At 46.3% G+C, this 12467-nt stretch overlaps 1 protein-coding gene across 8 annotated transcripts in view; it reads right to left on the bottom strand.

The window, feature by feature from the left end:
- Positions 1-12467, bottom strand: part of MICU3 (mitochondrial calcium uptake family member 3) — an 84089-nt gene that overhangs the window by 21170 nt on the left and 50452 nt on the right. For 2 of the 8 annotated variants that reach the window (XM_027853660.1, XM_027853661.1), the window contains exons 4-6: positions 11669-12273; positions 11057-11095; positions 7236-7325 (exon numbers count right to left, since the gene is read on the bottom strand). In XM_027853660.1, the coding sequence (XP_027709461.1) occupies positions 7236-7325; positions 11057-11095; positions 11669-11812 (273 nt within the window). In that variant the 5' untranslated portion in view covers positions 11813-12273. Of the gene's footprint in view, positions 1-7235; positions 7326-7649; positions 9652-11056; positions 11096-11668; positions 12274-12467 lie in introns of those variants that run through there. The other 6 variants (XM_027853655.1, XM_027853656.1, XM_027853654.1 and 3 more) reach the window with 5 other exon arrangements.

Below are 12467 nucleotides of genomic sequence, written 5' to 3'. Positions count from 1 at the left end.
TAGTGGTCACAAATAAAGACTCAGGTTGGAGTGTCTTGTGTAGTTTGGAGAAGTTTGCTCACCATCTGAAAAGGATTTGGGATGAATAACGTGTAATTATCTTCATGGGGGTGAGTACAACAAGGTCAGGTCAAATCGCTCATGAAATATTTCTTCTTGTTGTGGTATACGAATGTAATGGAATACTACCGTGCTTTAAGAAATGATGAGCAAGCGGATTTTGGAAAAACCTGGAGAGACTTCTATGAACTGATGCTGAGTGAAGTGAGCAGAAGCAGAGAACATAGTAACAGTAACATTGTGTGACCATCAACTGTGAATGACTTAGCTCTTCTCAGCAAAGGACTCATGATGGAAAATGCTGTCCACGTCCACAGAAAGAACTGATGGAGTCCAAATGCAGATCGAAGCATCCTATTTTCACTTTCTTTATTTGTGTGTGTATGTGTGCAGTTTCTTCCTTTTGGTCTATTTCTTCTTTCACAACATGACTGATATGGAAATATGTTTTACATGATTGCACACATGTAACCTGTATCAAATGTTTGCCATTTTAGGAAGGTGGGAGAGAAGGGAAGCAGAAAAATTTGCAACTCAAAAAAACCTTTTTAAATGAATGTTAAAAATTATTTTTACATGTAATTGGAAAGAATCAAATATATTTTAAAAGGACACATTCCTGTTGTCTTTGGGTTCTCCAAATGAAACCTATTTAGCTGACTCCTTGCTTTACCCTTCTGAGAGCCTTCCATCCATCAGACTTCCATCTAGCTGCATCTTCTTTGTTTTATGGCTTCATTTATAACAAGACTTTCAGTAGGGATTTAGTGGTTTACTAAACCAGTAGTGGTTTACTTTGTCCAAGTTTTTTTCCAGTTTCTTCCAACTTCTTGGATAATGGACTAAGGTAGTCCCTTGCAAATGCTATTAGTCAAGAAAATGTTTGCAGAGGATCTGGTCACTGTCTCACCTTACTTTACCCCTGTCCCCAGCATCCCTGTAGAATCAGAAGGGCCTTGCCCAGGTTTGAAGGCCACTTTATCTTTTTGTCTATGATCATATGTCTATGTCTATGTTCTGCCCAGGCCAAACAAATGTATGGCCTATAAGATAACCTTCGAGTGATATTCAGATAACATATGGTAGATCTGAATGGATACATGCAACCCCCCACCCCAAACACAATTTAAAAAATCAATGACAAATGGGAGAACTTAACAGGACTATATCAGATGAGGGTGGAATAACTACGTTACAGTTATTCTAGTGAAATTCATTATTCTGAAGAGATTTAAGAGAAATTAAAGAATGAAAAAGAATAGATTTTCTCTGGATTTAGGAAAATTCCCACAATTCCAATAATATCATCCAGTCAGCATGCCTGCCAGGGATGGGTGCCTTCTCCCTTACAAATATCTGATTTCATAAGCAGAGATTCACACTTTGCTTTAACAACGTACTCTCAAAAAGGCAATGAGCCGCGGGGAGTTAACGTGGTATGTTAACTATTAATTTTTGTTGTTGTCATTGTTTAGTTGTTTCAGTTGTGCCCGACTCTGTGACTGGCAAAGATACTGGAGCAGTTTGTCATTTAACAGATGAGGAAACTGAGGCAAACAGGATGAAGTGAGTTGCCCAGGGTCACACAGCTAGGAAGTACCTAAGGCCACATTTGAACTCCAGTCTTAGACTCCAATCCAGGAGCTCTATGCACTGCACTACCTAAGATCACAGAGTAAATCAACAACTCAGTGAGGTCAATTGTTCTTCAGGAGAACTGGAGCTTTGACCAGGCAGGGGGTGGGGTGGGTAATCATTCAAAGGGATTTGGCAGCCTGCAGCACTGAAGGTGGGCACTTGGGAACAGGAAAGGAAGCAGGAGGATCCTGAAGGCAAACTTCACCCACTTCACATTTCTGAGCCAAGCATTTTATTAAATTAGCAAAAGGCTGTTGACCAAGAACAAGGACAAGATAGTGCTTTGGCTTAATCGTAACTCTGATAATAATAACATTGACTTCTTATGTGGCACACTCTTATTTATACTTTCTTAATTGTAGTAGCAATGAAGAGCGACCTAGGCCTGAAAAACGGTTGCGTTTCCTTAAAATCAGAGATTACAAGAGCGTGGAAACTCAGTGAACTCAGCAGCAGCGAAGGCTGAATCATGTTTTCACCTAGCGTGGCTGAGTCCTCCATTTCAGGACATAATATACTGAAATGGAGAGGGCTTTGTTTTAGACAACTTTTCAACAATGACCTCATTGAACCAGTTTTTCTCATGGCTCCTGAGCAGATCAGATCTTTCCTTACAGGCTTTCATCATCAAAATCTTATTAGATTTAGGTTGCATTTATCCAGCTAATCCAGATCTGCAGGGCCATGAGCTCCAGTCTGACATTGGGAAAAAAAATGAGTAAATGGAAATGGTGAAAACATTTTTTCATTCTGTGAAACAGAGCACAGTTCGGAGTCACTGAAAACCAGCCCCAAGTCTCTGTCCCTCCCAGCATTATATAACTTGAACCTTAGAAAGGGTGAGACAAAACCAGGGGCTTGAGCTCTTTCATTCCCCTGCTTGTTGTTAAAAGAAAATGAATTCAGGTGTTTTCATAACAAAAAGCCACCAAAGCCACAAAAGAACCCCAGATGCTATTTTCACAGAAGGGGATTATCTCACTTTACTTTGATCTAATTTCCTTAAAATAATTGCAAAAATAAAATACAGGCAGGTTGCATCCTACAAAGGTGTATGTATGCTCTCTGTATTTTTGAATCAAATTCTAGTACATGAATGAAAGTGACAAGAGGCCTTTGAACAGAAGCGGTGCTTTTACAGGTTTTTATCCATTCAGAGAAACTGGCTTAATCGATGAAATTTGTCTAACAAACATCCAGTGGAGAAATTCCCCCGACTCTGACAATGAGAACTGGACCTTTGAATAGGACCTGGCCTTTCAGTACGGCTCTGTAAAGTGGAGGCCTGCAAAGCCCATGATAAAGTAATGTTGGAAAACAGTTGGCGAGGCCCCTTTCTGTCACAAGTTAAATACGGGGCTTTGGGAAATTGCAGTATGTAGCTATGCTGAAGAGGACATGCTTTACCTGTGGGACAGCTAAATCTAGGCAAAAAAAAAAAAAAAATAATGAGCTTATTGAAACAGGGCTCTGCTGGGGCTCTCCAAATCCTTAGGGTTGCATCTAGCTTTGGGCCTAGAGACTAGGGCAGATTACTACTCAAATTTGTCAATAATATAAAAAAAAAATTACCTGGAAAATCTTAATTGATTTGTGATTTGTAATGAATAAAAACATGATAATGAGCATGTTTTCAAGACTTTGCTTTGAACAAATGGAGACCCTTAAATGCTGTCATGTGAACAATTCACTGGGCCACACTAGTTTGGCAGTAACTAAAGGGCCCAGGACTCTAACAAGGCAGCTAAACGGCATATTTCAGGGATTCTGATACTCTAATACTCGATGGGATTTGACTTTGGAATGCAAGTTTTCTCCCGCCAGCCCCCAGCAGCTTCACTTCTCCATCAAGTCCACCAACCTTGGCCCACAGATTTGCTTTCTGCAGCCCCGACCAGCTGGCCGCCGGCGTTTGGAGCCAGGGTCCTAGTGGAGAGTCGGCCTACCGGGGTACATCCGTACGGCAAATCGGGCAGGAAGGGGGTGCCAGGCCCACTTCACAAAGGGCTTTTTTGATATTAGACTCTTCTATATCGAAGCTTCCGAAGTGATTTCTGGAAAACTGCCGAGAAGAGCTGAATAGCGAAGCGTAGCAAGGGTCACTATTGCCGCAGGGAGGGGGTGAGGCCCTTGGCTGGGGAGTGGCAGCAGCACCCTTGCTGAGGACGAGCGGCCAGAGCTGGCTCCGGGAGACCGTCCAGGTGGGGAGCACGCTTGTTCCTGGCCCTTTGGTAGTAAGGCCAGGAGGAGATGGCTAGGACCAGGGACTGGATTTGGAGCCGGCACAGATCTGGACAGGGCGCTGACTGTTCCTAAGGCTTTTTACCTTCAAAGGGACAGATGCATAGCCTCTTAGTGTGAAGAAACAGGAATTTTTCCCCTGGCAGTGCACCGTTCCAGCAATGAAAAGAATAAGGGACAGCCCAGGAATAGGGATTAGATTTTGGATTTCACTGGGGCAGGGAACTCCTAGGAAGGGGAAACTCAATGCCCCATAGCACCTGGAGCACAGAGTGATCGCCAGCCAGTGGGGGTCAGAGCAAGGACTGGAACCCAGGTCTCATCTACTCTGCTATGCTGTACGTGAGAACATGCCATAGGGAGGCATACTTCTTCATTAAGCTAAAGCATTATCTTCTCCAGACTTTTGCTCAAAATGCTTAGATTCTACCACTCTCCGAAGGGTGAAGTTTGCTGTCAGGACCCTCCCACTTCCTTTTCTGCTTTCTTGTGGCCACCTTGGGACCCTGGGCTTTCTAACAATCCCATCCCTCTCCTCGCCAGCCCGGCCTGGGCAAAGCTCTAATGCCCCCAAGAACAACCAACTACACAGAGCTCCTCATTCATACTGTGGTGTGAAGGATTAATAGTCTATGTTAGCTCTTCCATGGCTCCTTGCATTTTTAAGAGTAGATCGTCAACCCGTAGCATGAATCTCTGCTAGGGAAATTTCAACAGTTATATTTGAGGGAGGAGGGCACTTCAAGGTGCCCTAAAATGTAGTTAGTCTGGCTCCCACAGCAGGGGAAATGATCGGGATTTGCCTTTTATCCTTCAGCCCAGAGTAAATGCTATTCATTTTCTTTTTTTAATTTAATTTTTATTTTCAATTCCAAATTCTCTCCCTCCCATCATCCTTCCCCCACTCATTGAGAAGGGAAGAAATATTATACTCATTATCTATATGAAGTCAGGCAGAACACATTTCCACATTATCTATGTCCTGAAAAAAACCCCCAAGAAAACTAAAGGAAACCAAACCAAACCCACCAAACTTCCATCGGCATTCTGGGGTGATCAGTGCTTTATATGGAGATGGGCAGCATTTTACATCATGAGTCCTCAGAAGCTAGTGTGGGTCATTGTATTGATCCCAATGACTAAGGCTTTCATAGTTGGTCATTACTACATTGCTGTACCTTGGTCACCTGGTTCTGTTCACTGCATTGGCACTAGTTCATATCGGTCTTCCCAGGTTTCTCTGAAACTGTGCCCCTCATCATTTCCTATAGCATTCATACACCACAGCTTGTTCAGTCATTCCCCAGTTGATGGGCATCCCCTCCATTTCCAATTTTTTTGCCATCACACAAAGAGAGCTATCAGCATTTTTGTGTAGATAGGTCCTTTCCTTTTTTTATCTCTTTAAGATACAGACCTCACAGCAGTGTTGCTGGGTCAAAGGGCACGAATAGTTTTATAGTCCCTTGGGCCTAGTGCCAAATCATTCTCCAGACTGGTTGGACTCATTTTTTTTCTTGAATATCTTTTAGTTCCCTTTAAATTGACTGCATGATATAGGATCCAGAAGGTGCTCCAGAGTCCTCTTCTCCACTCCTCCCATACCAGGAGATGAAGAAATTCAGTGATCTGCCCGAGATCTCATCCAAACACAGATGGCTGAGCTAGGATTCCACCGCCACAACTCCCACCCCTATTCTAGCCCTCTTTCCACTTCCCTCATCTGTAAAATGGGCATCATGATAGCTGCATTACCTGCCAGTAAGGGCTATGGTGTAGATACAATGAAAAATCAGTAACTGAAAACAAACTAGAAACCGCTGTGTTAATGTCTGCTGTCATTGTCCCCATAATTCACTGGGTCCCCCCAAATGCATAGCATAATGTTGCTACAAATAGTACTTCAACCCAGTACAATGAAAGAACCTCCTATCTGTCTTCAAATGAAAAGGTGCCTCCCCTTAGCCCCCCACTTGTCTAACTCTAAGTGCTGAGGCTAAGGTGGTGAGCTCCATATTGACGGGCAATGATGGATGGCAGTACACATATTGTCGCCTCAAGGGTACAGAAAAGGTAGGAGCGGATCCTGAAGCTTCCACTGCCCAGCACAGGGAAAGAAAGATGTGGAGAGAGGGAGCCATGCAGGACGTGCTCCCTGGAGGCAGTGACCACTGGCCCAAGCTGCCCTGGTGAGGCTAAGAAGACCAAAGAGAGGGCATCCTTAGAGACAAAAGGAGACACCCAATGGCCCTCTGAGGGTCACTCCATTACCTGCTCTGCCAAGAGACAGGGACAGCTGCCCAGCACGTGCTCGCTAATGCCACTGAGACAACCTTCTTTGGGGCAGAGGGTTTCTTTCACCTTACCGGTTGCAGAGCATCGCTGTCTGATACCCAAGTTTTTAGAGTCTGAAAAATGCTCTTGGTTTGAGGAGCTAAGCCTTTCAGAAATAAGTCCAAACCTCTCTTCTGCAGAGACAACCTTATTCCCTAAAGGAAGAGTTTGTGTGGATTTCAGTCAGGGAAGTTGTTTATCTTTGATTCACAATGACAAACTAAAAAGAATGTCAGTGATCGGTATGATGGAGTCAAATGCAAGTTTTAAAAAGACACAGATCAAAGTCAAAACCAAAACCAAGACATTTTACAAGTATCCAAAAAGGATCACAAGGTCATTAGTAGAGCGATGTTTCCTATTGCCTAAGCTAAAGAAAGTCATGAAACAATGAACTCATCGACTCTTTCCGCCTTCAGGAAAGACGACCTGCAGCATTTTGTCATCTTAATTCCTGCCAAGTGAAACAGAAATGGCTAATGAGTGGTTCTCAAACCTTTTAGTCTCAGGATCCCTATACAACCTTAAAAATGACTGAAGACCCCAAAACTTTTATGTGTGTGTTCTATCTACTGAAAATCATCACATTCAATGAAAAGTCTTAGTATTGTTTTTTTTAACTTTTTTTTAAAGTCTATTTTTTTTTTTTTGATGAGGCAATCAGGGTTAAGTGACTTGCCCAGGGTCACACAGCTAGTAAGTGTCAAGTGTCTGAGGCCAGATTTGAACTCAGGTCCTTCTGACTCCAAGGCCAGAGCTCTAGCTACTGTGCCACCTAACTGCCCCCTTAGTATTGTTATAAACATAGCTTTGACCCCATAGAGCCCTGTGAAAGGGTCTCAGGGACTCTGGACCACACTTTGAGAACCACTGGTTTATACACAATGAGTTTTTAAAGCTCCACTGATTCTGAAATGAAATGAAGACTAAACTAATAAAATGACAAACAGTCATTCTGATACCTCGGCAAGATCTGAAAAGAGGGCCTGGCTCGTGTTCCGTCTCAGCGTATCCCAGTAGCTTCTGGAGATGAGTTCTCCTGTTTTAAGTACCTGTAGAAATTGCAAGAGGCACAATAGAAATCTAAAGTGGGATCCCCAAGAATGACAGCTCCCACTCTTGGAAGCTCTTCTAACCAACTTCCAAAGAGAAGAAAACCACACTAACTCAGCCTTCGGTTGGGGGGCTGCCCATTAACCTGCAGCACTTTCAATGGTCAATAGTGTTCTTTTGATTAAAAGTCCTTGCTGACTTTGTCAAAAAGAGTCAGCCCCTCTTTTTTTTTATGTGACTATGACAAGAAACATCATTGCTGGTCGGGTGTGATGTGAAGAAGGCCTGGAGAGCAAGGTGTCACATGCTGGTGACATATGTACCTCACTGGGGTGATTCTCAAAGGGATCTCCCCAAGGTGAGGGATCCCTGCTGATCTTCAGAGAACCCATTCTGGGAGTCACAGCCTCTGAAGGAAGAAATGCTGCACCTTCCAGGGGGTGGAAGATCGAATGCTTGGCCAAAGTCCCCCAGCCATCTCTCCTGCTGCAGACCCGGGGAGGAGCCCCACCAAGAGAGAGCTGGCCTCGGTCAGTCTGCAGGGCTTCTGACTCCGACAGGCTGGGCAGGTCACAGAGACCCCTCAGGGCTCCCTTACACTGCAGACACATACACCAGGTGCTGATTGGTGGGATACAGGTCAGAACACACACATGCACATGTATGTAAAATACACTGATATGCATGCACACATACATATACGCATAGACGATGACAGTGACGACGTGTCCTTTATGTTGGAGTGTAACTGGGAAGATTTCACCAGATCTGTGGGGCATTTGTTGTTGCTGTTTGTTTGCTTACTCTGAGAAGCGCCACCCCCCCCCAAGCCCCGCTCTGATGCTTCACCCCAGTCCAGAGGCCACTTGGGGCACTTGAAGCCTGAGGTCAGGCAGCAAGGTCCAAGGCTGGGGGATGATTGCAGATGCCTGAGGAACCAGCCTAGATGGACCCCTCAGAGAGGGTCATCGCTGGATAAGTGACAGGCTGGTGGATTCTTTTAGCCACAGAAATGCCTGAGAACTTCTGCTACAGGGTGAAGGGAGCTGCTATCTGTGTCAGTGTAAGGAGAGCACCTTTATAGCGCTGAAGTGGGAGGGGTTCTGTCCTTTCCCTCAAAGTTTCTAGATTGTGTTAATAGGGATGTGGTGTCTAGAATCAGGGTGTGATCAGGGTCCTGCTCTGACCTGCCCTGGCCGGGGCCCACCAGGGCACTGTGCTCAGTTCTGGGCATCCAAGTGACAAGGTGGGTATGTCCTCAGTGCACTGCGCAGGAAGATAAGAAGCCTGGAAATTGTATGACATGAAGACTGCCTGAAGGAGCTGGGACAGCGATCCCAAAGGCCAAGATTTTCCAACAGCCCACAGCCTGCTATGTGTCAGAGACACTGCCCTTACTTTACCTGGCTCCAAATCAGCAGAGTTTACAGGGTCACAAGTCTGTTTAGATGGCAGGAATGCTCTCCCACCACGGCTGCCTCCCCCTACCTGCAGTCTTCCCACACAGGCTGGGTACCTCTCATTGATGGGGCACAGGAGGGTAGGAGCCCATGAGTCTGTGACCGCCCAGTATTGAAGAGCGTGCCAGCCCTCACAGTAATCACGATACAGTGACATGGATAAACATACCTGACATTGTAGGACGGGGAGAGCCATGGGAGGTTTGAAGGAGGACAAGAGAAGAGTCACTTTTTGTATTGGGGATAATGAACCAATTAGGGAGGAATGCTCTAGGGGAGGCCCCATGGAGAATGTGCAATAAATGGGGAGCAGGCCTAACCAGCGTGGCTTTGTGCCTCCTTCCAGTTCCCTGAGTAGCCTGGGAGTAGAGTGGACGATGTGGAATGGTGGGAGCCATCCAAAGGTGGGTATGGCAAAGCATGACAGCAAGGGGAGAAGGAGATGAGGACCTCGGAAAGAAAAGGAGGAGGGCAGTGCAGAGACAACCTGATGGATTCACCGAGGGGTCCAGATGGCTAGGAGAGTTCAGCCAGTTGGGAAAAACCAAAGGCTGTGTTGAGGCCACTGAGCCTCCGTCTGACGAGCAACACTATGGCATGCAATGCTAGTCTGTGGCAGGAAGTGGCACCTTCAGTCTTGTCTCTCTACCCTGCCCTCCAACCTGAGCATGATATCTGACCATGGCGATCAATTCAGAGCAGTAAAATCATGAAGTCACTAAACAGTCCCATGCAGTAAGTATTTAAAAACTCTTGCAGTGTGTTGCAGGTGCTCTCGGGATCTAAATGAGATTTCCTTGTGTGCCTGTTCCTCATGGCACTCATCACTTCTTTCTCAGCAAAAACTCCCCCGCTGTGAGACAGTGCATTGATATAAACTAATCAGCCAAGTCAAAAAGGAAGTGAGAGCCTGCCTTCCATTTCAGCATCAGCCTGGTGGTGATCCTTCTCTTTAAGCGATATCGCATGTTTCAGAACTAAGACTTTTGCCTTGGTTTAGTCTAAAATCAGATAGATAGCCTTCTCTGCTCTTCATGCTGGGCTCCATAAAGATTCTAGCTTTTGTGATGACGAGGGGGAGGATGATGCTGTTGCTACGTCTGGGGGTCACACGCTGGATTCTGGTCCCGAGGTGCTTCCCAGAATGCCTTGGGAGTCCCTTTCAGAGTGGTGGCAGGTTCCTCAGGGAAGCAAAAGGGCCTCTGGTCGGACACTGAGGGCCCTCATAATACAAATTCAAGGGTCTCTTTTTTTTTTTTTCCATTTTTTAAAGGCAGGTGGGGTTAAGTGACTTGCCCAGGGTCACAGAGCTGGTAAGTGTCAAGTGTTTGGTCTGAGGCTGGATTTGAACTCAGGTCCTCAACTTCAGGGCCAGTGCTCTATCCACTGCCAAGGGTCTCAACGTAAATTGGCAGTGGTCCTATAGTCCTGGGGAATTGACCATAACCTGTGTGGGGCAGCTGGGAACTCCTCAAAGACTGCTGGGTTTGGTTTTTTTTTTTCCTTAACTATGGCATCTGAGACAGTGGAAAGAGACTACACACGTCAGTACTTGCTTGAACACGTCCTTGAATGTAAATGCTTCTATCACCCGGCCTGGCCGATGGTGTCCCGTTAAACACAGAAAGACCAAAGGACAGACAAGCTCTGCACCTGGCAGCCCTCCAATACTGCCGGGTCAGTAACAAGAGATTTACGACAAAGACTGGGAGGAATTCACTGAAGACCACCCTGGTGATGAGCCCACACACCTCCTAAATCTATCAATCAGCCAGGTACTGTGGGGTCTGGCCAACGGGCCATGACACAACTCCTGGGCATTTGGCACTTTGAAGAGGCAACAAACTCCAACTTGTGGGAGAAGACAAGAAGATGGAACCGAATTCAGCATAAGGGGAATGGAGAATTCAGAAGCTTGTTTATATGAATTCTGAATGTGCAAATCCCTTGGACAATTCATGCTGTGAAGTATTCCTATTCTGTTCTCCCCATTCCTACTCTCCCACCTCCCAGATGCTTCTCTTAGGAGGTGACCTTTCCCTTTGGTTAGTCTAAAATCAGATAGCGCCAACTTTCTCTGTCCTTAGTATGAGGCTCTATGACCACCCAGTCCTTAAAGGGGCAGCCTAGTAGTTAGGAGGGGCTCCTTTTCTATAAGGAAACAACCTTGTCAGCTCCCCTCCCCCCCATCTCCCTTCCCCCAGCGGCCCTCTGCCCCCAGCCCGGTGAGATCCAGAAACATAAAGAACATCGAGAGGGTTGGTACATACATTATTAGGAGAGGCATGGAGTCCATAAAGTTGCACACGCTGACACACAGCACAAAGGGCCAAAGGAAGGGTCACATTTCAGAACAGCAACAGGAAAAGGAAAGATGACAAAAGAGTCGGTTAGGAATCCGGTGAGCCACTCAGCTCCATTCTACACACAGCAGCCTCAGGCCAGAGCGTGATGACCCTCGGTACTGCAGGGCTCCTAAAGCTGGACTGGCTCCCAATACCCCCTGGCCTCAGCAGGCTGCCATTAGGGATGGATCTGGGAACTCCTGCCAAGTTGGCAGCAGCCTGTGGGGTCCTTTGGGTGAGGGGCCACTCTCTCTGCAGAAGCTGTGGCATTAACCACAGACCAAAGGGGACCTTCAGGCCAGCTGAATGAATGTTTGATGTGGGCTCTGTAAGTGATTCATTCAGTGATTTCTATTTCACAGTTTAGCCAAAAACTCTCGAGGAGTCTGCAGAAAACCTTAGACTTTGGGAATCAGGGACTTACAACGACCAGGACAGGGCTAGTGGGGGAGCGGTGACTTCTATATCCCCTCTACAGAAAGGTTTGCTAACTCATCAAACAGCATATACAAGACTGGGAGGGGGATACTTAGCTACCTGGGGTGGAAAGCACCCAGAGTGGGGAAGAGACAACTGGATTCTGAGACAGCAGATCGAGGGCCAAATCCCAGGTCCGACACTGCCCATCTTGGGCAGATCACCATCTCTCTGGGTGGCATTTATAAAACGAGGGGGCTGCATTATAAGGTTGTCAAATGTTCCTCCAGCTCTACGCCTAGGATGTGCTGAAGAGAAATAGCTCTGGGGTAGTCTTTGGAAACAACAACGTTTCCATTCAGCACTAGAAACACTTGTTAAATGCAAAGCTCTGGGCTAGGGGACGTTGGAGACACAAGGCAGAAACAAAAGAGCCCCTGTCCTTGGGTGGGGAGTGAGGAGCTGCCACCAGATACAGAGAAGGCAATCAAGGAAAATTTGAGGAGGGAAAGAGCACACGTGACAGGGGTGAGGAAAAGCCTTCCTTGGGAGGGGAGGGCACAGAGCTCAGCAGTGAAGGAAGCTCGGGGTTTTCAGATGTGGTACTAAGGAGGGAGATGGGTAGGAATGAGGGGCACTCTGGGCAGTCTGTACACAGAGGTGGGACGCAGACTCTCCAGTTCAGGAAACAGCAGGGAGGACCATTTTCTTGAAATGTGGAGGACCTGAAGGGGAATAACACGAATTGTGTGGGAAACATGCGGAAGTCAGTGGTAGACTAGTTATCAGGGTGGGCCACCTCTAACCCTGGAGACATAACCCTGGAGAGAGTTCCTGGCAGCTTAAGGAAGTTACGTGACCCACCTGTGGACATCCAAATAAGTGCCAGAGGCAGGATTTGAATTCAGATCTTGTGGAC

This window comes from Vombatus ursinus, unplaced genomic scaffold (genome assembly GCF_900497805.2).
Source record: "Vombatus ursinus unplaced genomic scaffold, bare-nosed wombat genome assembly UNPS02010193.1, whole genome shotgun sequence".
NCBI classification, from domain to species: Eukaryota; Metazoa; Chordata; class Mammalia; order Diprotodontia; family Vombatidae; genus Vombatus; species Vombatus ursinus.
Note: the sequence above shows the minus strand (reverse complement) of the source record. Positions and strands in the feature narration are given on the sequence as shown.